We start from the raw sequence: 23,777 nt of genomic DNA, 5'->3' as shown, positions 1-23,777 counted from the left end.
CCCACGGTATGAGTCAACTGGCCTAGGTGGAAAATTCCTTCTTGGGCCTAAATATGGTGATCAACCTGGCCCTGAACGTGAGCACACCCCATATATTCTAAAGGAAATGCTATGGCGGTACAAGTCTACTCAAGCCCATATCTGTCTCCTGTGTTAACTGCTCTTGATGCATAGTTATGCCATGCAAAATGGATGGAGCTAGAAAGATACAAGTGATGACACAATGGTTGGCCCAGAGCTTTGTATCAATAAGAGTACAAATCTCTCCTGACATTGTGTGCTGCTGCAAGATAAATCTCAGTCATATATTCAGAGAGTTAATGAACGACTCACCGCAGCTTGGTTAAAATATCCAACAACTGGAGACCTGGAAACAGCAAATGAAAAATGTGTTGACATTGATGGTTTTAGGATTCATTAACAGAGAGGAAAGCGATCACTGGCAAATGATGGAATTAGCTACAAAAGAGGGGAAAGAGAGCCTTTTCTGGAGCAGACATACTTCTGCAAATAGCCAAGCGGTATACAGAAACAGTTAAAAGTTAATCAAGGGGGATCAATTGTCACTCAGATGACTGACAGCCAGCATGGTTCAGTAGGGGAAGGACGTCAAAGTGTGGATGGGGACAGGGACGCACATGGAAGGCCCGACCCCCAGTGTTCTCATATGCGTTACACTCTCCCTCCAATCCCCAACCTTCCTCGTACTGAGGAGGTACCTTGCTTAAAGCTGCTTAATAATTCCATGACTTGAGATCATTTTTGAACCCATGCTAAACAGACCCAGCGCAACTAAAAGCATGTTCAGACATTTCCCTAAACATGAGAACTCTGGTGTCTGCGGACAAGGGTGTGCACGCAAACCCCACCACAATGTCCTCATGTGCAACGCCCTATGCGCTTAGTTCCCAACCTTTTTACTAAGCAGCGAAGGTCCACAGGGGCTTCTACTTGCATTTGCTTGAATGGGGGACCTTATCAGGTTGCTCAGTTGCATGAGGCATTCTACCTGTGTTCAAGCAAAAAGGAGTAGAAGGCCCCTGCAGACCTTCTCTGATCAATACAAGGAAGGTCAGGGACTGAGCATGTAGAGTGATGCACACAGAGACATTGGGGTGGGGATTAAGAACATAAGAAGGGCCTGCTGGGTCAGGCCAATGGCCCATCTAGTCCAGCATCCTGTTCTCACAATGGCCAACCAGTTGCCCATGGGAAACCCGCAAGCACGACCTGAGTGCAAAGAGCACTCTCCCCTCATGCAGTTTCCATCAACTAGTATTTGGAAGCATACCTCCTCTGACTGTGGAGGCGGAGGATAGCCATAATGGCTAGTAGCCACTGATAGCCTTTTTCTCCATGAATTTGTCTAATCCTCTTTTAAACCCATTCAGGTTGGTGGCCATCACTGCCTCCTGTGGGAGCAAATTCCATAGTTTAACTATGGGCTGCATGAAGAAGTATTTTGGCTTGCAGGCACACTCCGCTCCCCGCTCCACAGATACCAGAGTTTGTGTGAGGCAAATGTCTGAACATGTCTTAAGTTGTGCTGGATCTCTTTCTAGCAGGGGTTCAAAAACAATCTTAAGTCATGGAATTAAGTAGTTTTAAGCAAGACACCCACTCAAACAATAATACCGGGCCAAGTTCAAGGTTCTGGTTTTGGTGTACAAAGCCCTATGCTGCTTGGGACCAGGATTACTAAAATATTGTTTTACCCCTTATATACCCAGTTGATCACTGTGCTCTGCAGGTGAGGGCCTCCTGCAGACACCATCTTATCAGGAGGTCTGTTCCACACAATATAGGAAGCAGACCTTTAGCGTGGCAGCACCAACCCTGTGGAATTCCCTCCCCTTGAATATTATACAGGTGCCATCTCTGTTATCTTTTCAGCACCTACTAAAGACCTTCCTCTTTCAACAAGCCTTTTAAGTAGAGACTTTATCCCAGTCTGGGTTTGTGCTTGAACAGTTTTTAAATATGTTTTTAAAGTTGTTTTTTAAAAGATGTTTCTAAAGATGCTTTGTTTTAATATGTTTTAAAGTCTTTTGTTTTTAAGATGTTTAGTGTTTTTAGTGTTTTTGTTTGCTGCCCTGGGCTCCTTCTGGGAGGAAGGGTGGGATGTTTTTATTTATTTATTTATATAGATAGACAGATAGGCTATGTAGCTTTAACCAATTAAAACTTAGTGGATTTAGTAGTGGCAAAATGACATCAGGTGACCTGTTTACTTTGGCCTGAGTGGTTTGAAACCAAACCGCTGCACCCAAAGGCATAATGCTTTGCAAGTGACGATGATCACTGAACGATCAGCAGCCTACTGCTGGCGCTTGCCAGCGGCCAAGCTCTTTGCATGCTCCAACAATCAATCTGTTTTTGGAGCTTGCAAAGTGCAGGGCTTTGCGTGCACCGACAGTCATCTGATTCTCAGCACCTGCAAAGTGCTGTGCCTCCTTGACTGCATTAGCGCAGTCCATCCAAGTGGGGCTCCCTGTCCATCCAAAGCAGCTGACTGGCGCTGCTGGCAAGCTCCTGCTTGCAAAGGAACAATCGGGAGTTCGCTTTAAGTGTCCCATCGTTCCTCTGGAGCCACAGCCTTACCTGCCACACACTTAAACTGTGGGGCAGGTGGGTATGATGCACAGGAAAACAGACTCAAGAGCTGAACTGGGACCCTCCCCGGGCCTAAATAGGCTCATGGGCCAGAGGTTCCTAACCCGTTTGAGGATTTTTCCCCATCTGGCTGGCTGTCCAGCCACTCTGGGTGACGTACAAAATAAAAACATACAAATACATTAACACATTAAAAATCTCAACAATAATAATAAAACCTAACCTACCCCAAAAGCCTGCCTGAAGAGCCAGGTCTTCAAGACCCAGTGGAAGCTCATCATAGAGGGGGCATGGTGGAGATCATTTGGGAGGGAATTCCACGAAGTGGGGGCCACAATTGAAAAAGCCCTCTCCCTAGTTCTCACCAGTCTAGCTGTTTTAACTGGTGGGATAGAGAGAAGGCCTTTTGAGGCTGATCTTGTTGAGCGGCATCCCTGATGATGTTGGAGGCGCTCCTTCAGATAGACTGGGCTGAAACCATATAGGGTTTTAAAGGTCAGAACCAACACCTTGAATTGGGCCCAGAAAACAACTGGTAACCAGTGCAACTCCTTCAGCACTGGAGTGATGTGATCTCGCCGGCAGCTGCCTTTAATCAGGCGAGCCCCCGCATTCTGTACCAGTTGCAGCTTCCGGACCATTTTCAAGGGTAACCCCACGTAGAGCGCATTACAGTAGTCTAGGCGAGAGGAGACCAGCGATGTACCACTGATGGGAGCAGATGCTTGGGAAGGTAGGGGTGCAGCCTCCGTATCAGATGGAGTTGATACAGCACTGCCTGGCTCACCGCTGAGACCTGAGCCTCCATAGACAGCTGGGAGTCAAGAATGACCCCCAGACTGCGGACCTGGTCTTTCAGGGGCAATTGTACCCCATTGAGCACCAGGTCAACATTCCCCAACCTTCCCTTGTCTCTCACAAACAGTACTTCGGTTTTGTCAGGGTTCAGCTTCAGCTTATTCCTTCCCAACCAGCCACTCACCGACTCCAGGCACTTGGATAGGGTTTCTACAGCCAATCTCCCTGTGGCATTGTGAAGAGTGATCAGGACAGCAACAGAAAGGGTGGACCCCCTACACATGTCCTCACATAGGTCTCAGCTCTTACTTATATTCTGGGGGGGGGGGACTACAGCCAAGGCTGCCTTCATGGAATATGTAACCCCTAAGCTGGCAAGCACCCTTACCGATGAACTCGTTCCGGAGCTGCATCCTAGCTCTCAGTTCTTCCGTCCCCAATATGACTGCGTTAATGGCGCTCAGGAGTGTTATCATGTATGGCACGTTGTCTGTTGCCGAGAGCTCGTTCATGATGACACTGAACCGGTACTGTTGGCTTTTCACAGTCTGTGACAGAGAAGAGAAATCAGCGGGCGTGTCAAATCAAATGCTGTACCTCAAAATCAAACTGGAAGAGGGAAAAGGAAGCTGCGTTATGTTAGGCCAGGCTATTCGGACATCTAGCCCAGCACTGTCTACTTTGACAGTCAACGGCTCTACGGGGCCATCAGGCAGAAGAGATCTTTCCCATCATCTGCCGCTTTGGGCTACACCTGCACCATACATTGAAAGCACTATTCTGCCATTTCAAACAGCCACAGCTTCCCCAAAAAGCATTCTGGGAACTGTGGATTGTAAAGGGTGCTGAGAGTTGTTAGGTGACCCTTATTCCACTCACAGAGCTACGATTCCCAGAGTTCCCTAGGAGGAGGGATTGATTGTTAAACCACTCTGAGAATTCAGTTCTCAGGATTCTTGGGAGGAGATATTTAATTACTGTTTAAAGTGGTATGAGAATACTTTAAATGTATGGTACAGATGGAACTGTGATCTTCTTATCCATGAAGAGGCTGGAGACTGAGCTTGGGATTTTCTGCCTCCAGAAGAAGTTCTCTGCCACTGAGCTACAGTTCCTCCATAAAGGGGGTCTCTCTTTTCCCACTACTAAATATTATGATTATGATTAATTATTTACATTTGCTAATCAAAGCGACTAACTCATTCATCCCTACACCAAGCTCTACTGGAGAAATTCGATTGGCCACTGTGGGGTAACAAAATGCTAGACTAGATAGATGGACCTTTGATCTGATTCAGAAGAGCTTTTTTTTTTTTAATGTTCTTACACTATGTTCTTAACTGTCCATTTGATTTTCCACTTGCCTTGTAATGATCCAGAGCATCCAAAGCCAGGGCATGTCCATCCACTGAATAAATGCAGAGAGCAGCCAGGAGCTCAAACACTTGCTTCTTGACCATGACGTTTGAGGTGTCGAGAGCTGCAAAGACAGAGGACCAAGATTGGCTGGCTTACATGGCAACGAGGGCAGCCCTACCCAGAGACAACTTAGAAAATGGCTTGGTTCGGGCGGCCCCAAATGTACTTGCTGGGAAAAGTGCATATATAGTGGTGGAGGCACACACATTTTCCTACCCTGAGTTCTGACAGATACTGTGGTTTGGAGAAGATGTTTGCTTGTTTGTTTGTTTGTTTATTTATTTATTTATACCCCGCCTTTTGGCCAAAGGCCCTCAAGGCGGCTTACAAAGAAAAATAAACACAAGTATAAAATCCATCAATGAAAACAATACAATTTACAAACATTAAACTAAATAACAAATAACATTATTAAAAAAAATGTCCAAGAAATTTTTTGAACAAGTGAATTTAAAATGGATCACTCTAAAAGTGACATATTATGGCTGCAATCCAATACACACTTCCCTGGGAGTAAGTCCCATTAAATCCAATGGAGATTACTTCTGAGTAGACACGTATGGTCTGAAGGCACATAAGGCCAGCTCCCCGCTGAAGCTAAGCAGGGTCAGGTCCGGTCACTGCCTGGATGGGAGACCGCCTGGGAACCATATGTAAGCCGCCTTGGGTTGCAATCACGAAAAGAAAGGCGGGGGAGTATAAATGTAATAAATAAATAAATAAATGTATTGGATTGCAGCCATAGTGGGAGTCTCTTAAGCTGCTTCTTACCTTCTCAACAACTCCGTGGAAGTGAAAGAAACAGTAAGATGGGAGAAAATCTAGGAATTTAGGAAGTGGCCTTATACTGAGTTAGACCACTGCTCCATCTAGTGCAGTATTGTCTACACTGACTGGCAGCAGCTCACCAGGGTTTCAGGCAGGAGTCTCTCCCAATCCAATCTGGAGTTGCTGGGGACTGAACTTGGGACCTTCTGCATGCGAGGCAGATGCTCTACCACTGAGCTAAAGGCTGTGTTTGCCATCAAGAGATGGCTTTTTCCATCCGCCCTGCTCCACCCTCCAACCCTGAGAGCTTTCATTAGGGAGCTGCTTCAGGAAGAACATTGCAGGGCCTTTCGGATTAAGGCATAAAAGGGTGGTGGCGCTGGGTATTAATGCCAACAGCTTGGGGCTACTTTTGGATGTGAAGTTACTGGGTGTTTTCATTGGGAAGCTCTGTGCTCAGTTAAATTTTGGTGTGTGTTAAATGAACTGCTGATTGTTGCCTTTGTGTGTCTGCATGTTATGTTACAGTGATATTAGACTTTTTTTATTATTTATCATTATTGCACTACTGCATTTGGCCTGTTTGGGTTGTATTGAAAGGTTCAGATGTATTTGTGTGAAATGCGGTATATAAATAAATTAAGTAAGATTATGAGCTGTTGGACAATGGAAGTGATGGGCTTTCCATTGCTGGAGGTATGGAAGCAGAGGCTGGACAGCCATCTGTCAGGGATGCTGAGGTTCAGGAATAGCCAATATGATGCTCTCCAGCTGTTGCTAGACTCCAGCTCCCATCAGTCCTGCCAGCATGGCCAATTATCAGGGATGATGGGAGCTGGAGTCCAGCAGCATCTGGAGAACATCACATTGGCTACCACTGCCCTAGTTACAGTATACGATTCCTACATTGAGCAAGGTGTTGAACAAGATGACCTCCAAGGTTCTCTCCAACTCTACAATGTGGTTGGACTCCAACTCCTGACTCATTAAACAATGCTGGCTGGGGCTGATGGGAGGCTGATTCCAACACATCAGAAGGGCACCATGTTGGCTACCCCGATCCTAGAATGTGTGAACGGGATTGCAACTGTAATGTGTCACAGAAACGGTTCAAATAACAACTGTGGGTGCACACAAATGCAGGCGAAGCGAGTGAGAAGACGCGCTCTCACCTTGGGAGAGTTTTCTGACGTAGCCTTCATTGTTCACAATGTATTCAATGCCTTTCTGAGAGTTCATTACCGCTCGCACGCAGTTAATGCAAGTCAGCTGCAGCAGGGCATCGGCAATCCTGGAGACTCCCCTCCCGGAGAGCCTGTCCAGGGCTTCTAGCAGAAGATCTAGTCCACATAGCTCCAGGAACTGGACCATCCAGCCATCATCGCTGCTCTCCAGCCGCTTCTTGAGCCCCGAGTAGTTCACCACGGAAGGGATTTGCAAGAGGCGGATGCATAGCTCTGGTTCTGCATTTTCCAGGTTGGCTTCTGTTTGATCGGAGTCCTGAGAACCCAACTTCTCCTTCAAGGCAGCCCATTTCTTCTGCACGCCTTCTTTCTTGAGAGACATGTTGGCTGGTTGCTCCTAAAAATGGAAGAGAGAGAGAGAGAGAGAGAGCGAGAGAGAGAGAGAGAGACAGACAGACAGACAGACAGAATCAGTCATGAAGGCTATCCACTTTTTTCGTCCCACTCTTTAGGGGTGAAGAGCTATAGATTAAGACCCAGTCCACAGACAGATGAAGGCTGTCACTCTGTCCAAGGAAGGCTCCTAACTTCCTGGCAGGAATATTCGTCAGCCTATTAGAGTGCGTTGGCATGGCTCTTCCTGCTCTCTGTGAGTTTTGCCCTTAGCAAGAACACTACAAAAGCGCTTTAGGGACATAAGAACATGCGAAGAGCCATGCTGGGTCAGGCCAAAGGCCCAGCTAATCCAACATCCTGTTCTCACAGTGGCCAACCAAATGTCCAAGGGAAGGCCAAAACAGGACCTGAGTGCAATAGCACTCTCTCCACTTGAGATTCCCAGCACACCGCCTCCAACAGTGGAGGGAAAATATAGCCGTCATGGCTAGTGGGCACAGATAGCCTTATCCTCCATGAACCGTTTGTTGAAATACAGGAACATGGGAAGCTGCCATATATCAAATCAAACCACTGGCCCATCTAGGCCAACACTGACTGACAGCTGCACTCCAGGGTTCCAGGGAAAAGCCTTTTCCCAGCCCTACCTAAAGATGCCAGTGATTAAACCTGGGACATTTTGCATGCAAACCCTGTGCTCTACCACTGAGCTATAGTCTCTCTCCAGCTTCCTAAACTATGGTTTGAAATTGGTATATTTCAAAAAACATAAAAATGCACTTCTGTGCATAAGAACATAAGAAGAGCCTGCTGGATCAGGCCAGTGGACCATCTAGTCCAGCATCCTGTTCTCACAGTGGCCAACCAGGGGCCTGGGGGAAGCCTGCAAGCAGGACCTGAGTGCAAGAACACTCTCCCCTCCTGAGGCTTCCGGCAACTGGTTTTCAGAAACATGCTGCATCTGACTAGGGTGGCAGAGCACAGCCATCATGGCTAGTAGCCATTGATAGCCCTGTCCTCCATGAATTTGTCTAATCTTCTTTTAAAGCCAACCAAGCTGGTGGCCATTACTGCATCTTGTGGGAGCAAATTCCATAGTTTAACTATGCGCTGAGTAAAGAAGTACTTCCTTTTGTCTGTCCTGAATCTTCCAACATTCAGCTTCTTTGAATGTCCACGAGTTCTAGTATTATGAGAGAGGGAGAAAAACTTTTCTCTATCCACTTTCTCAATGCCATGCATAATTTTATACACTTCTATCATGTCTCCTCTGACCCGCCTTTTCTCTAAACTAAAAAGCCCCAAATGCTGCAACCTTTCCTCGTAAGGGAGTCGCTCCATCCCCTTGATCATTCTGGTTGCCCTCTTCTGAACCTTTTCCAACTCTAGAATATCCTTTTTGAGATGAGGCGACCAGAACTGTACACAGTATTCCAAATGCGGCCACACTATAGATTTATACAACAGCATTATGATATCGGCTGTTTTATTTTCAATACCTTTCCTAATTATCGCTAGCATGGAATTTGCCTTGTTCACAGCTGCCGCACACTGGGTCGACATTTTCATCGTGCTGTCCACAACCCCGAGATCTCTCTCCTGGTCAGTCACCGCCAGTTCAGACCCCATGAGCGTATATGTGAAATTCAGATTGTTTGCTCCAATATGCATAATTTTACACTTGTTTATATTGAATTGCATTTGCCATTTTCCCGCCCATTCACTCAGTTTGGAGAGGTCTTTTTGGAGCTCTTCGCAATCCCTTTTTGTTTTAACAACCCTGAACAATTTAGTGTCGTCAGCAAACTTGGCCACTTCACTGCTCATTCCTAATTCTAGGTCATTAATGAACAAGTTGAAAAGTACAGGTCCCAATAACAATCCTTGAGGGACTCCACTTTCTACAGCCCTCCATTGGGAGAACTGTCCGTTGATTCCTACTCTCTGCTTTCTGCTTCTTAACCAATTCCTTATCCACAAAAGGACCTCTCCTCTTATTCCATGACTGCTAAGCTTCCTCAGAAGTCTTTGGTGAGGTACCTTGTCAAATGCTTTTTGAAAGTCTAAGTACACTATGTCCACTGGATCACCTCTATCTATATGCTTGTTGACACTCTCAGAGAATACTAATAGGTTACTGAGACAGGACTTTCCCTTGCAGAAGCCATGCTGGCTCTGCTTCAGCAAGGCTTGTTCTTCTATGTGCTTAGTTAATCTAGCTTTAATAATACTTTCTACCAGTTTTCCAGGGACAGAAGTTAAGCTAACTGGCCTATAATTTCCGGGATCCCCTCTGGATCTCTTTTTGAAGATTGGCGTTACATTTGCCACTTCCAGTCCTCAGGCACGGAGGAGGACTTGAGGGACAAGTTACATATTTTAGTTAGCAGATCAGCAATTTCACATTTGAGTTCTTTGAGAACTCTCGGGTGGATGCCATCCGGGCCCAGTGATTTGTCAGTTTTTACATTGTCTATTAAGCCTAGAACTTCCTCTCTCGTTACCACTATTTGTCGCATATATTCCATCACCGCAGAGCAACTGCAAGCTTCTTCTCCACATACTTTGAATTAAGAAGCAGGTTTCTTTCCAGGACAGATGACAGAGCTCCCATTCAAGTTTGAGCTCTGGCATATATCTTTTGTTAATAAAATAAAATAAAATAGGAACTGCTAGTGGTGGGAGAGAAATTCGGTTCAATTCACATTTAAAAGTATACCTATCTAATTTGCACTTTCCAAAACAACAGGTCAACTGAAACACATCCATCCTTCAAAAATTTGCATTTCTCCAAATTTTACAATGACACTAACTAAGTAATGTCTACAGAAATGGAAATATGAGGGTACAGTATATATAAAAATGCACATATTCATAAAAACAACACAAAAATGCATTATATTAGGCAAAATTGCTGGGCAAAAATGTGCACGTTAGGCAAAATTGTACACAAAAATGTGTATATTAGGAGAAATTTGTACTAAAGTGCTGATGAGCTTTTATAAGGACTTTAAAACTGATGAGGAAATGTGGAGTGGTGAACTTAATATTGGTGAAATGAGAAAATTAGAAAAAACTGACCGATCCGCTCATCCCTAGGAACTGCCCATATGTTCTCCAACAATATTTTGACGACAGTACACATTTTTTTTAAAAAAAAAAGACATTTAGAGCTTTGACAGCTTTTAGAGCAAATCTCAGCAGCTGCTGTACAAGCCTCTCCTCACAATACAGATGTATCACCAGAAAGGAATGTCCTGGACTTCCAGTTTCTCTCCGCAGAGCCTTATTCACGTGATCGGGCTACTGTATTGCAGCCAACACACTTCGAACCAACCATTCAGGTTTCCAAATAGCTCCACAGAAGTCTCAAAAATGTGCCTGGGGGTGTGGATGGGTGGGTCAGGAATTCCAAATAAGACACCCTAACGAAGGGCAGAACCATATGTATTGAGAGAAGGCCACAAAAGGTTCCCATGCCAGTGTCTGGCCACATCCATGCTGTATATTTAAAGCACTCTTATACCACTTTAACAGTTGTGGCTTCCCCCAAAGAATCCTTGGAACTTGTTATAGTATGTTACAGGTGTTGGGTACTGCAGCTCTCAACAACTCGCAGCATGTTAACAAACTACAATTCCCAGGATTCTTTGGGGGGGGAAGCCATGGTCTTTAAAGTGGTACACTGTGCTTTAAATGTATTGGGGGGAGGCATTTGCATGGGAGACTTTGCAGGTGGGAAAAGTATGTTTAATCCTCCCTACCCACCAATTTTCTTCTGCAAACACTCCTGCTATTCAATAAAGCAGCTTTCTTCAAGTGGACTCCAGAACGAAAAGATTTGAGAGGCTTGTGGGAGGAACGGTAAAGCGCCCTCAACTTCTTGCTGATTTTTGCATGCAAGTGTACCTCCTTCCTCCCACAATCTATTGTTAACTATATAAAATTTTTGTATGCAGTTGTACATGAAGGCATGGCATGGTGGCAAGATGGCAGGCAAGTGAGGTGAGGGAGTGAGGGAGGCAAGGATGGCAGGGGGGCGAGTGAGTGGGCAAGGGACTGGGGGCACAGGAGGCATGGGGTGAGTGCGGGGGGCGAGCAAGCAGCAGTGACAATGTGGAAGGCCAGTAAGCTGCCTAAACGGGGTGGGTGTGGCAGGTGCCTGGGGGGCTGTTTTGGGAGTTGCCTGGCTGTGTGTATCTGAGAATGCCTGTTGTATCTCTCTGTGTGTGTTTAGGTGTCTCTCTCTCTATGTTTGGGAGTCCCTGAGGGGTGTCCCTCTGTATGTATTTGGGAGCCCCTGCCTCTGTGTGTGTGAGAGAGTCCCTGGGGGGTCAGAATTGGGAATCCATGTGTGTGTGTGTGTAAGAGAAAGAGAGAGTTCCTGTATGTAGTGGGGGGTAGGGCTGGCGTGCAAAGTTCGCAGAGGCAAAGCCCCAACTACACACATATTCACATTATCTCAGCAAATGTGCATTTGGGAATCCATGTTTACCAAGATGACATGCAGCAATACCCTCAAAAATGTCTCTGGCCAAGACCATTCATAGCACAATAAATGCACCAACATTACTCATTTGTTGTCTGGGATAAGATAGCACTTCTAATGCAGGAATGTCATGTTTCCCCCAGTAACCAAAACATCTTTTTAGTGCTGGGGGAAAATGCTGCTTCTTCCCTGGGCACCCTGCCTATTTGTGACAAGCATTATATGGAATGCAGCTTTGTAAGCCTCTGGGGCACCTACTGGACAATGCCTGTGATGTCATTAACAACGAGCGCCACAACTCCTCATGTCTAGAGTCGCCACTGAATTTTGTTTAAAGCAGGGGTGGGGAACCTGTAGCCCTACAGATGTTGTTGGACTCCAACTCCCATCAGCCCCCAACCAGCAGGCCAATTGTCAGGGATGATGGAAGAAAGCTAACAACATCTGGAGGTTCCCCACCCCTGGGTTTACAGTGTTCGACTAGGAGGACTGGGGAGACTTAGGTCAAAATCCTGTGAATCTCTGGATGAGCTTGGGACAGTTACTCTCTCTCAGCCTAGTCTACTTCATAGGGTTGTTGTGAAGATAAACGGATTGGAGAGGGAGAATCATGAACGCAGGGAAGGGCCACAGCTCAGTGGTTAGAGCAGATGCTTTGCATGCACAAAATCTCAGGTTCAATCCCTGATATCTCCACGTAGATCTGGTAACATCTTCTGCCTAACACCCGGGACAGCTGCTGTAAGTCAGTGTGGACAATATTGATCTAGATTCCTATATTTCCTGTGTTGCTGCATTGAAGTCTTTGGAGAAAAGGAAGGATAAGAAAGTCCAATAAATAAAAGCAGGGGTCCAATATTGGGCTGTTTGCCTTTTGTCTTCTCTGCCATTCTTGAATTCCGAACATCTTGGACAGCAGCCCAGCTGCTAAACCATTTTGCTGGCTAAGAAAGGAAGCAAATGGGACAGCATGGCCTGAAAATGTGAAACAGTGAATAAGCTTTTTGTGTGCATGCTGTGAAGCTAAGGGGGAAAAAATGCACACAGCAAAGTAAAAAGAGCAGTGAGCAAACCAGATTTTGATGAGTGACTATTTCTAGCAGAACTCCTTGGCCTCTGCCTGTTCCAAGGAGCTCTGGAACAACCCCTTCTCCAGACCCCTCCAGGACCCCTTCTAAGCCAAGCCCAAGAAAGTGGACTTGGCAGGGGAGAGAAAAAAAGGAATTTGTGGGGGCAGGGAAGAGAAAAATCTGCCTTCTGTTTCCTCAAGCCTGAACACTGAGCAATCATTAAAAGACTTCTACATTTCTCGCCCCCTCCTGACAAGCCCAGGAGAAAATAAAGCACTGGGAGGAAAAAAAAAAAGGATCATCTCAGGCTTGAGTAGTACAACATTATAGGGCAGCTTTACGGGGTAAATTTCCCTGGAAAGAGTGGCTGGACAACAAACAGAGACTTTAGCCTTCAACAGGTTTAATACTTATGCCAGTGACAATCAATTAACAAATGAGTTAGCTGAGATCCTGAAACAACGAAATTATTTTTTTTTAAGTTTTAAAAGTTTCTCGACTGCAGCCCAATCCCTTGCAGGGGCTTTTCAGAGGAGACAGCATGTTTGGGGGTGCATGCTTGATCAGGACAGGCCTAAGCCTGGTGTGTTTTCCTGTCATTTTATTTATTTGTTTATTTATTTGTTTATTAAATGTATATCTCGCCCTTCCTTCCATTATTTATTTACTGCGGGAAGTCCGATTTTCAGAGAAAGTGGGCTTGTTATGGGAGACTTCAACTGCACAACCTGAACTTGCTGGTACATGTGTGAATCCCATCAGAAATCAGCGATAGTCTGGAAGAACAGAGTGCCAAAAATGTGTTCCCTGAAGGCAAAAATGGTTTTTGAAAACCACTGCTTTAAAAACACAAATGACAGCAAGCTTGCCTTTCAGTTGGCGTCAACACTTCTGTGAGGACTTGGCTTTGAGGTAAAATACTTCAGGAGAGAGAAAAAAATCAAAACCAAAAAGGCAGGCTTGTGTGTGTGTGCTATGTGCCTTCAAGTTGATGATGACTTATGGAGACCCTATGAATCAGCAACCTCATATAGCCTTCTTTTGATTCCTTGACTATTGTATCCATTTTGGTTAATGACTGTGCCAAAATATTGATAATCCTGGACCAGTTCAATGTCCTCGTTGTCAACTTTAAAGATTTATATAACTTTAAAGGCTAGGACTGGGGAGAGCAGCTATGAGAGAACTAGAAAAGGTCCTCAAATGCAAAGATGCATCACTGAACACTAAAGTCAGGATCATTCAGACCATGGTATTCCGGATCTCTATGCATGGATGTGAAAGCTGGACAGCGAAAAAAGTGGATAAGAGAAAAATCAACTCCTTTGAAATGTGGTGTCAGAGGAGAGCTTTGTGCATACCATGGACTGCGAAAAAGACAAATAATTGGATGTTAGAACAAGTTAAACCAGAACGTTCACTAGAATCTAAAATGATGAAACTGAGGTTATCATACTTTGGACACATAATGAGGAGACATGATTCACTGGAAAAGACAATAATGCTGGGAAAAACAGAAGGGAGTAGAAAAAGAGGAAGTCCAAACAAGAGATGGACTGATTCCATAAAGGAAGCCACAGACCTGAAGTTACAAGATCTGAACAGGGTGGTTCATGACAGATGTTATTGGAGGTCACTCATTCATAGGGTCGCCATAAGTCATAATCGACTTGAAGGCACATAACAACAACAGCTGGGATCCAACAGCTGTTCCTTAGAGGATCCATAGTGACCACATGGGAAAATAGCTCTCCCCCGTGATTTCATTCCAGAGCACATCTTCTTGAGTTGCTGGACAGCCTGTAGCTTCTAGCTCATCCCAGTAGCAGTGACTGGAGCAGCGCAAGGGATTGGGGGCGGGGGAAGTTTGTTGTTAACTCTCCACTCCCAGGTCTTAGATCAGCTGTGGGAAACTTGTGGCCCTTCAGATGCTGTTGCACTACAGCTCCCATCATCCCTGACCATTAACCATGCTGATTGGGGCTGATGCAAGTTGGAGTCCAACAACATCTGGAGGGCCACAACTGCTCCCCATCTCTGTCTTAGATGTTACTCTTGAGTTCTGAATTTGTATTGAGTACTGGAAGACATGAAGCTGCCTTTTACTGAGCTTCGTGGCCCTTGCCACCCCTATGATTACACAGGGATGCTGTAGTACTGAGTTTCCTGCATCAACATGGGGTTGGACTAGATGACTTTTAAGATACCTTCCAACTTTATGAATCTATGGGTCCATCTAGCCCAGGATTGTCTACATTAACCATGTCTGGGCATTCAAACATGTGTTCTCCAATGCAGATCTCTTGTTAATGGAGTAGAACTGAAATGCTGACAGGCAGCAAAATGTGCAAGTGAGACATGAAACTATTGCCCAAGCTGCCTGTTTCAAAATTCCTTGGCAGGCCATGGCACCAGACCTCATGGAAGTGGCTTGTTTACTTACCGTACTATGAAACCAGACATGTAGAGGCATAGCCCCCTTGTTTTTACTTTATAATGAAGGCAGGTCTGAAGGCCAATATAACTTTCCTGTTTAACCATCTCACAAATCTGAAAATAAATGATTCTGTCTTCCTTGTTGATTTAATGTGTCAATGCTGGGTTAATATCAAAGTGAAGCAGGAAATCCTGGGCTCAGTTTCCTGTTTGTCAGTCTTCTTGAAGTAATAACATTAAGTTGAGAGTTTCCTCTCCACCTGTATCTAAAAGATCTCAGTAGAGGCAGCTCCTTGGCACAAATCCAGATGGATACATGTGAAACTACAAGGCCCTGTGGTTGTCAGTGTATTACAAATGGGGGGGGGACATGATCTAGACTGAGTTTATTTTGTAATGCCCCTTTGCAACTAAAACAAATGCTGCTGTTGCAACCTACACCTTTAATAACTGCTATCACAATCGCTTAAATGTTTAAAAACTGTCTGTTGCTTCAGTAACAACCACCTTTGATGGGTAGGGCTAGACATACCTGTCCATCTCAGTTTTTCTCAATTTCTCATTTTTCCCATCTTAGGTTCAGTCCTCCACATTTCCACATCAGTTTACAGGGTTTTTTTAAAGTCCTCATGAAAATTCATTAGGATTTTTACTGCAAATTCCTGATACATATGTTTTGGTATGCAATGTTGCCTAATATACACGCTTTTGCAAAGCACTCTTCCCTAATATAATCCATTTTATTTTCAGTATTATTATTGTTATTAACATATATTACCCACCCTTCACCCAAAGGTCCCAGGGTGGTTGCAACAATTTTAAAATACAGTTTTAAAAACAATTAAGGACAACCTAAAATCACAAAATAGGAAGAGTCCTAAAATTACATGTCTCAGGTGTCAAAGGCTAGGGTAAAGAGTAATGTACACATTTACATGCACATTTACACCCTAGTATATAAATCTTTGTACACATTACTGGGTTGAAGAACTGTGTTGCAAACAGTAATATAGTGGCAAACTCAGAAATCCCAGGTCCCTTCATGATAGTCATGGCCACACTCCCTTCCTCCTTTTTTTTTCTTTTGCTGCTGGGTTGAGAATGAGATCCTTGTTAATGCCTTCTCCCACCACAGCAAAGGTCCGTAGGAGCCAATCAGCGTGAAAGGGGAGTGTTAGCTACTGAGAAGAGTCTTCTCAGTAGCCGACTCACCTCCTTTCACTCTGACTGGCTCCATTCAGCAGAAAAAAGACAAGGGAAAATCTTAGAAGACTCTTCTTGGTGGCTAACACACTCCCCTTTCATGCTGATTGGCTCCTAGGATGCTGGAGACATAGGGGCCCTGCTCCCAAAAAAGTAAGGGGTCTAAGACCCTCCCTGAGACCCTGGATGACTACACTCCTGGTTGCAAAGTGCAGAGAAGTGCAAATTTTGAAAGATGGCTATAGTGCAAATCAGATATTTCACCTTGAAATGCAAACTAAATCAAATTTCTCCCCCATCCCTATCTGGTCATAATCCTTTCAACAACCCTGTAAGGCAAGTCTCTATTATTATACCGCATATTGTAGATAGGTGGAGTTTTGGGACTGAGAGAGTGTCTTGCCAAAGGCTACCTAATATGTTCACAGTAGAGGTCAGATTTGAATTAGAGACTTAAAAATGCATAGCTCAGTCTCTTAGCCACTATGAACAGAAAGCTAAGAATCCAGTTGTCTGTGTTTGGTGTGGTCTGAGCTTTTCAGTGTTGAAGGTCCATTCATTTTGTTGCTAACCCGGCTTGTGAGGCCATCCTTCTTGTCCTTTTGATAGTCTCTCCCCCCCCCCCCCGGCAGGAATGTACCCAATTACTGTGTTGATGTCTCCTATGAATGGGGATTTGTCCAGAATATGGATGTGCTAGAATTCCGTCCAATTTGGATTTGGTACAGAATTTTCCATTGATCTGCTTCTTTGCTATAGCTGAGGATTGGATTTTTAATGTAGTGATTTTCCGCTGCTATTTCCTTCAATATATCTATATTTCCTTTTAAAATATCATTTTTTTTTCTGAGGGGAACCCCCCCCCCCCGGATCAGTATAAGCAGCGGCTTATGCACAAAGAACAACCTCGAATCAAGATCAGCCTGTTAGGTCGACGGAATGCTTTCAGATCGGCACCAGCCAACTTGCCAACAGATCCCATCCCTAGTCCAGAACCAAGTTAATTCTAGCCTGCACTTCCTTTCAGAACAGTTTGATTACTGGGCACTTCTATAGTAAACGAATTAGATCTGCTTGCGTCTGTTTGCATCTCTAGTATTATTTATTTATTTATTTATTATTTTATTTATATCCTGCCCTTCCTCCTAGCAGGAGCCCAGGGCAGCAAACAGAAACACTAAAAACACCATAAAAACAGACCTTAAAATACACTAAAACAAAACAATGTTAAAAACATTTTTTTTAAAAAGCTTTAAAAATATTTTTAAAAAGGGTTAAAAACATACAGTATTATTTTTTAAAAAAATTTAAAAAGCAACTCTAACAATTATAATATTCATCCATGGGTGCAATGTATTTTTATTTATTATTAAATTTATTAGTCGCCCATCTGGCTGGTTGTCCAAGACCTTCTGCATCTAGCAGCCCATGATTGAGATTCTGCTTTCTAAACTACACAAAAAGTCAAACTTTCAATTGATTTGGAGTGCATTTTTGGAAATCTTCACCGAGTAAAACTTACAACCAGAAGAAGCGGGGGGCACAATGCAATGCAGGGATGGGCACTTTTCCAGCTCAATGGTTGTTAATCTGAGACCACAGCAGAACATGGACACTCATCTGTCATCACCCTAATAGGTCAAATAACTGACCATCAGAAATGAAAATGTATGTACAGAGAAAGGAAAGGGCATGAGGGCAAAGAGAGATGGGAAGGGGGTGGGGGAAGGGAACAAGGGATTGTACTGTTTTGTTGTAATAATGTTTAAAACCTAATAAACTAAACATAAAAAAGAAAGCCAAGAATGAATAATTCCCCTAAAGCAAGGGTAGCCAGTGTGGGGCCCCCCAGACATTTTTGGACTCCAGCTTTCATCAGCCTCAGCCAGAGTGGCCAATGGTCATGGGTTGATGGAGATGTAGCTTCACAACAGCTGGAGGGCCAAAGGTTCCCAGTCCCTGCACGAAAGTGAATTGTGAATGGCAATAAGGTGTAATGCTATTACAAACGTTTCCACCACACACCAGCAGTTCTTTCACTCCATGTAACTTTTTTATAAAAAGAAAAAGAAATCCAAGCTCCTAGTAATCTCTTGTATGGCTGACTGCAAAGAGAGATTAACAGGTAAATGACTAAGGCACTGGGTTGTGCATAATGGACCGTGAGTAGGTAACGAGCACTCTGCAACCTATTGAAAAAAGAAGAAAAACGAGCAGCGGTGCGTTTGCTAAGCGTTCTTTTGCTTGCAAAAGTATGCACGCCAAATATACAGAGGTCAATTCTGCCTTCGGAATAAGAACGGGGATTGATTGGGTCAATTTCCCCCCCTCACTTTCACACACAGCTGCTGGAATGTGGAAGTCTTCTTAATCATCAAGCGAAGCCATCACAAGCAGACAAATATTTGTTTTTGTGGGTTCAGGCAGTGATGGCCCCCAACACAAATGGCATTAAAAGAGGATTAAACAAATTCGTGGAGGCTTTCAGTGTCCACTAGCCACAATGGCTACATTCTACCTCCACTGTGCCTCTGAACACCAGTTGGTGAAGTGGGAGGAGTGCTGTTGCTCTCAGGTCCTGCTTTCAGGCTTCCCACAGACATCCGGCTGGCCACTGGGCGAACAGAATGCTGGACTAGGTGGGCCTTTGGCCTCTTCCATCAGGACTCCTCTTACATTCACTTTGGTGTTTTACTGACATTTTGTGTGGAGAGCAATGCATCACCTTCTGACTCAGACCACATGCTGAAGGTTTTCTGGGGTGGGACATGATGATGAGAGGGGGCACTGGCTAGGAGACTGAGCTAGGACCAGGAAGTCTCCAGTTCAAATCTCAATCTGCAGCGCCATCTAAAACCAGATGCAAAACCAACATTTTAACCACTGACAGTGCAATCCTCTATACATGTCGCTTCAAAAGGAAGCCCTATTAAGTTCAAATTGGACATACTCCTCAATAAAAGTACACAGGACTGCATAGTGTGTGACACATTCTTTTCTACTTTAATCACATGTCCCCTTCCAAAAGCATATTCTTATGACTTTGCTTGATTCTTCTGTCGCTGACAACCTGACGTGTTCTCCTCAATAAGGAGTTGTGGCTCACAGGTAGCCTTCTGATTCTTCATGGGAATGGGAAGGGGTGTGGGTGCTGGGGGAATGCTTATATCTCCAAATCAGAGAGAAGGACAAAAGCATTTCCACTAGTTAATTCTACATCTAAGGGCTAAAGTAGATGTGACATTAATTGTGCAAGTGCAATTAACATGCATGTTTATTGTTACATACACAGTTGCTCAGGGGAAGGCTGAGAAAGTTTGATACTGTGGGGTGGTAAGGAGGGAGAATTTTAACTTTCCCTCCAAGCAACAATCCTTGCCAAAAATCGCCTCTCTGACATTGGTGACATGGAGGCTTCCTTTGAAATGCAAAAAGCAGCTTTGGAGAGAGGTGTGGGGTTTTTTGGTAAGGTACTATGGCACGGAAGAAAAGAGTTACAATCCACCTCCTCACCCGGCATGGCCCTGAATCTGCTCTAAGCTGCTATTTACATTTTAAAAAGTGCAAATTAATTGCACTGTTGCAAGTGACATCACATTTAGGAACATGGGAGGAAGCTACTTTACAGTGTGTCACACTGATGGCCCATCTAGATCAGTACTGCTGACACTGACTGGCAGCGGCTCTCCAATATTTCAGACCAGAGTCTTTTTTTTCTCAGTGCTCGTTGGAGAATGAACTTGGGACCTTTTGCATGCAATGCATGTACTCCACCTTTGACTATGGTCCTTTGGCCCTAACCAATGCAGGTCGCCGATAAGATTTTTAAATGAATATTTATATGGTGCCGTTAATGTGCATGCTACTTTACAGAATAAAAAGTCCCTGTCCTGAGGAACTTACAATTTTTTTTATTTTTTTTTAAAGAGAGAGCTGTTTTAAAACAAACAGCCTTTTCGTTGGGATAGTGAGAGCAGTGATGGGCAGTTAAGGGTCAATATTGGGAAGATGTTGAGTCAAAGTAGAACTGGATCTTACAGTTAAGAGTTGTAAGTATGGGGATTAATGGAACGACAACAAAGGTGGATTTTGCGAGCCCATATGGCTGCCAAGAGACTTAGGCTTCACACGTTTAAGGATGAACACTCACCGCCTATTATGTAATTTACCACCCTGGCTACATGTCAACATATTTTTTATAAATGGCAATCTCGTGTGGATACTTATTTGGACATCTGGAGGGCTTATATCAACTTATATAGTTATTATTAGATGGAAGTACTAATGGCTATTAGAAGACATTCACTAGAAAAGACAATAATGCTGGGAAAAACAGAAGGGAGTAGAAAAAGAGGAAGACCAAACAAGAGATGGATTGATTCCATAAAGGAACCACAGACCTGAATTTACAAGATCTGAGCAGGGTGGTTTATAACAGATGCTATTGGAGGTCGCTGATTCATAGGGTCACCATAAGTTGTAAGCCACATAACAACAACAAACGAATGGCTATTACTATTACTGGATAGTACTAACGGAAGTATTATTAATGTGAGCTGACAGTGTATGTTGATATTGGGGGTTCCCCCCCTTTTAAAATTTTTCTTTTTTTCTTTAAAATTTTTACATTTGAAACTAACTAACTGATTGCAAATAGCACCCTGATAAAATTCTGCAGCAGAAGAACCTAAATTCTGTTGCCAGAAGAAGCTGGATTCTGGAATTTGTCTAAATGATGGATATCAAGCACATCTGCTGATTGCGTAGAACTTGTTCTGCACCCAGTTCATCATAGGGAGGAGCCAAGGACTGTGTAAACTGTGCTACACAACCTTTTGAGCTCTCTCCCAAGTATTTCCCTCTCCCTGGCAACACATGCTCTGGAAAAAAAAAAGGTGAAAGCTTGCATTCACTTTCCGGCCGAAATCAGTTCAATAATAGCTCTTGCCATCCCTATTTTGTTTCTTCGCTAGGATATGTACAGTATGTACTCAGTACATTTTGTTATTTTTTTGGTCCTGTTCAATATCAGTGTTCATCCGGAATCAGGAAGCATTACTGAGACCATCTGTTTTACTCCAAGGAGAACAGAAGGACAGCCCTGCTGGATCAGACAAACGGTCCATCTAGTACAGTATCTTGTTTTTCCCAGTGGCCAACTACAGTAGATGCCTCTGTGCCTCCGGGATGCCCATAAGCAGAGCATCAGGGCAATCAACCAGGATCTGGGAACCTGTGGCCCTCCCAATGTTGTTGGGGCTACAACGCCCATCATCCTGACTGCTGTCCATCTGGCAGGGGTTGATGGGAACTGGAGCCCAGCAATATGGGGAGGGTCACAGCTTGCCCACCTTTGCAATCGACCTGTCCCTGCTGTCGCTCTCCATCTTCTGCCATGAAGTATCAAACGGCCTCCAAACACAGATAATCATTTATTTAAGATGTTTTTAAAGATTTCTTTTAAAAAAAGATGTTCTGAAAAGATGTTTTTGGTGTTTTAGCACTTGTTTGATGCTCTGGGCTCCTTTGGGGAGGAAGGGCAGGATATAAATTTTAGTAATAATTACTACTTTGAAGAGTTATACCCCCACCTTTCAATCACATTATTTTTACAGTGGCTTACAATGGTAACACAAGTGAGCCAACACCCCACTCCCCAACATATGAACCCCACCACCAGCACTTAGTCCTCTGGTTGATGGATAGGGCAGAACATCCTTGCCTTTGATTCCCTTTGAGTCTCTATGCATGTACAAGTGTTCCCATGGAAGAGCAACACAGGAAGCTGCCTTACACAGAGTCAGATCATTGGTCCCTCTAGCTCAGTGTTGGCTACACTGACTGGCAGCATCCCTGCAGGGCTTCAGGGAGGGAGATGCCCAGGTTTGAACTTGGGATTTTCTGCATGCAAATGAGATACTCTACCACTGGGCTCCTGGTAGGATATAAATCAAATAATAAATAAATAAATACCACTGAGCTATGGCCCCAACAGGTATACTACCTGTGGACTTGTACGGCTCAACTATTATATATACAGACTGTTCACCCATTGAACGTGGGATGCGAATCACTATGAGTGTACCAGTCAATCATTTGCATGCATAGGTGCGCAGATTATACACTCATGGATGTAATGTGTGTGAACACTTTGGGAGGAAGGGTGGGAGGTACATTAAATCAATAAAGTAAATGGCAAGCGGCACAGCAGGGAAAGGGGGAAGCCAGCTCTCTGCAGCTGTTCGTTCTCCAGCTGATGGATGTGGCCAACTTGGTTCTTCCTGGGAGGCAGAAGGGGCAGCTTCCCACTGGCCCTGGACTCTGGCCAATGGCAGAGGGCAGAGCAAGCTGCCCTTCAGCTCTGCTGTACTAAAATTAGCGTGTGAGCAGTTTTCAGTCCTTTACCTTCTTAAAACACAAACAATGAACAGGAAATGTTATGCTATTGGATTGTCACATCTTAAGAATTGTTAGGAGTATTTAACAAACCCAGTGTCCAAGTAAAGGTGTAAATTCGTATTGAAAATAACATTTAAACCACATTCAGTGTGCTTTATTTATATATAAAATAAAGCATATCAGTTCGACTACTTTAGACTAGTGGGCGGAAGAACCTTTTACGATAGTTATACAGCACATAATATTAGCGTGCTGTACTTTCTTAGCTTTGTTTAGTAAATACAAGCCAAGCATTCTCAGATCCAAGTCAATTCAGAGCATCGCACAATTTCCCAAAAACTTTCTGGAAAAAAATTCCACCACTAGGGGATTATTCTTCTTAATGACCACAGCATAGCTCGGTGGTAGAGCGTTTGCTCTGTGTGAAGAAGGTCCCAGGTTCAGCCCCTAGGATCCCTAGATAGGACCGGGAGAGAACCTCTATGAAATCCTGGAGAGCTGCTGCCAATCAGTGTAGACAGTATTGAGCTAGATGGACCAATGGTCTGACTCAGTATAAGGCAGCTTCCTGTGTTCCATGGGGTGTAGTCAACTAAGTCCTACTGAGAGTAGACCAACTGACATGAATGAACCTGAGTGAGCCATGTATATTAACTTCAGTGGGTCTACTCTGAGTAGAGTTAGCATTTAATACCACCCTATGTCCCCGCTCTCCTTAACGCTCAAGACATGGTGCTACCTCAAGCAAGTAATGAAAATCCTCCACTCCGTTCCATAGACAGAAACCAGCCAAACTGGGACCTAAATTATACAGCGGTGCTGGGAATGAGGTGGCATCATCTACTGCACCTGAGGGCACCAGCTTAGGGTTAGGGCATGGGTGGGAAACATCAGGTACAGGAACCATATGCGGCCCTCCAAGCCTCTCTATCTGGCCCTCGGAAATCTTCCCAGGCCAACTCTCCTCACCCCCCTGATCACTGACTACACTGGCTGTGGCTG

The 23,777-nt window shown here is 44.3% G+C and overlaps 1 protein-coding gene across 4 annotated transcripts in view; it reads right to left on the bottom strand.

Annotated features, from left to right (window-relative positions):
• The window catches only part of INF2 (inverted formin 2), a 93,267-nt gene that overhangs the window by 48,375 nt on the left and 21,115 nt on the right, over positions 1-23,777 (bottom strand). For 3 of the 4 annotated variants that reach the window (XM_061612290.1, XM_061612291.1, XM_061612292.1), the window contains exons 2-5: positions 6,771-7,179; positions 4,776-4,891; positions 3,800-3,959; positions 334-367 (exon numbers count right to left, since the gene is read on the bottom strand). In XM_061612290.1, the coding sequence (XP_061468274.1) occupies positions 334-367; positions 3,800-3,959; positions 4,776-4,891; positions 6,771-7,164 (704 nt within the window). In that variant the 5' untranslated portion in view covers positions 7,165-7,179. Of the gene's footprint in view, positions 1-329; positions 368-3,799; positions 3,960-4,775; positions 4,892-6,770; positions 7,180-23,777 lie in introns of those variants that run through there. The other variant, XM_061612293.1, reaches the window with a different exon arrangement.

Source organism: Rhineura floridana, chromosome 2 (genome assembly GCF_030035675.1).
Source record: "Rhineura floridana isolate rRhiFlo1 chromosome 2, rRhiFlo1.hap2, whole genome shotgun sequence".
Taxonomy (NCBI): Eukaryota; Metazoa; Chordata; class Lepidosauria; order Squamata; family Rhineuridae; genus Rhineura; species Rhineura floridana.
This window is presented reverse-complemented; position numbering and strand designations above follow the sequence as displayed.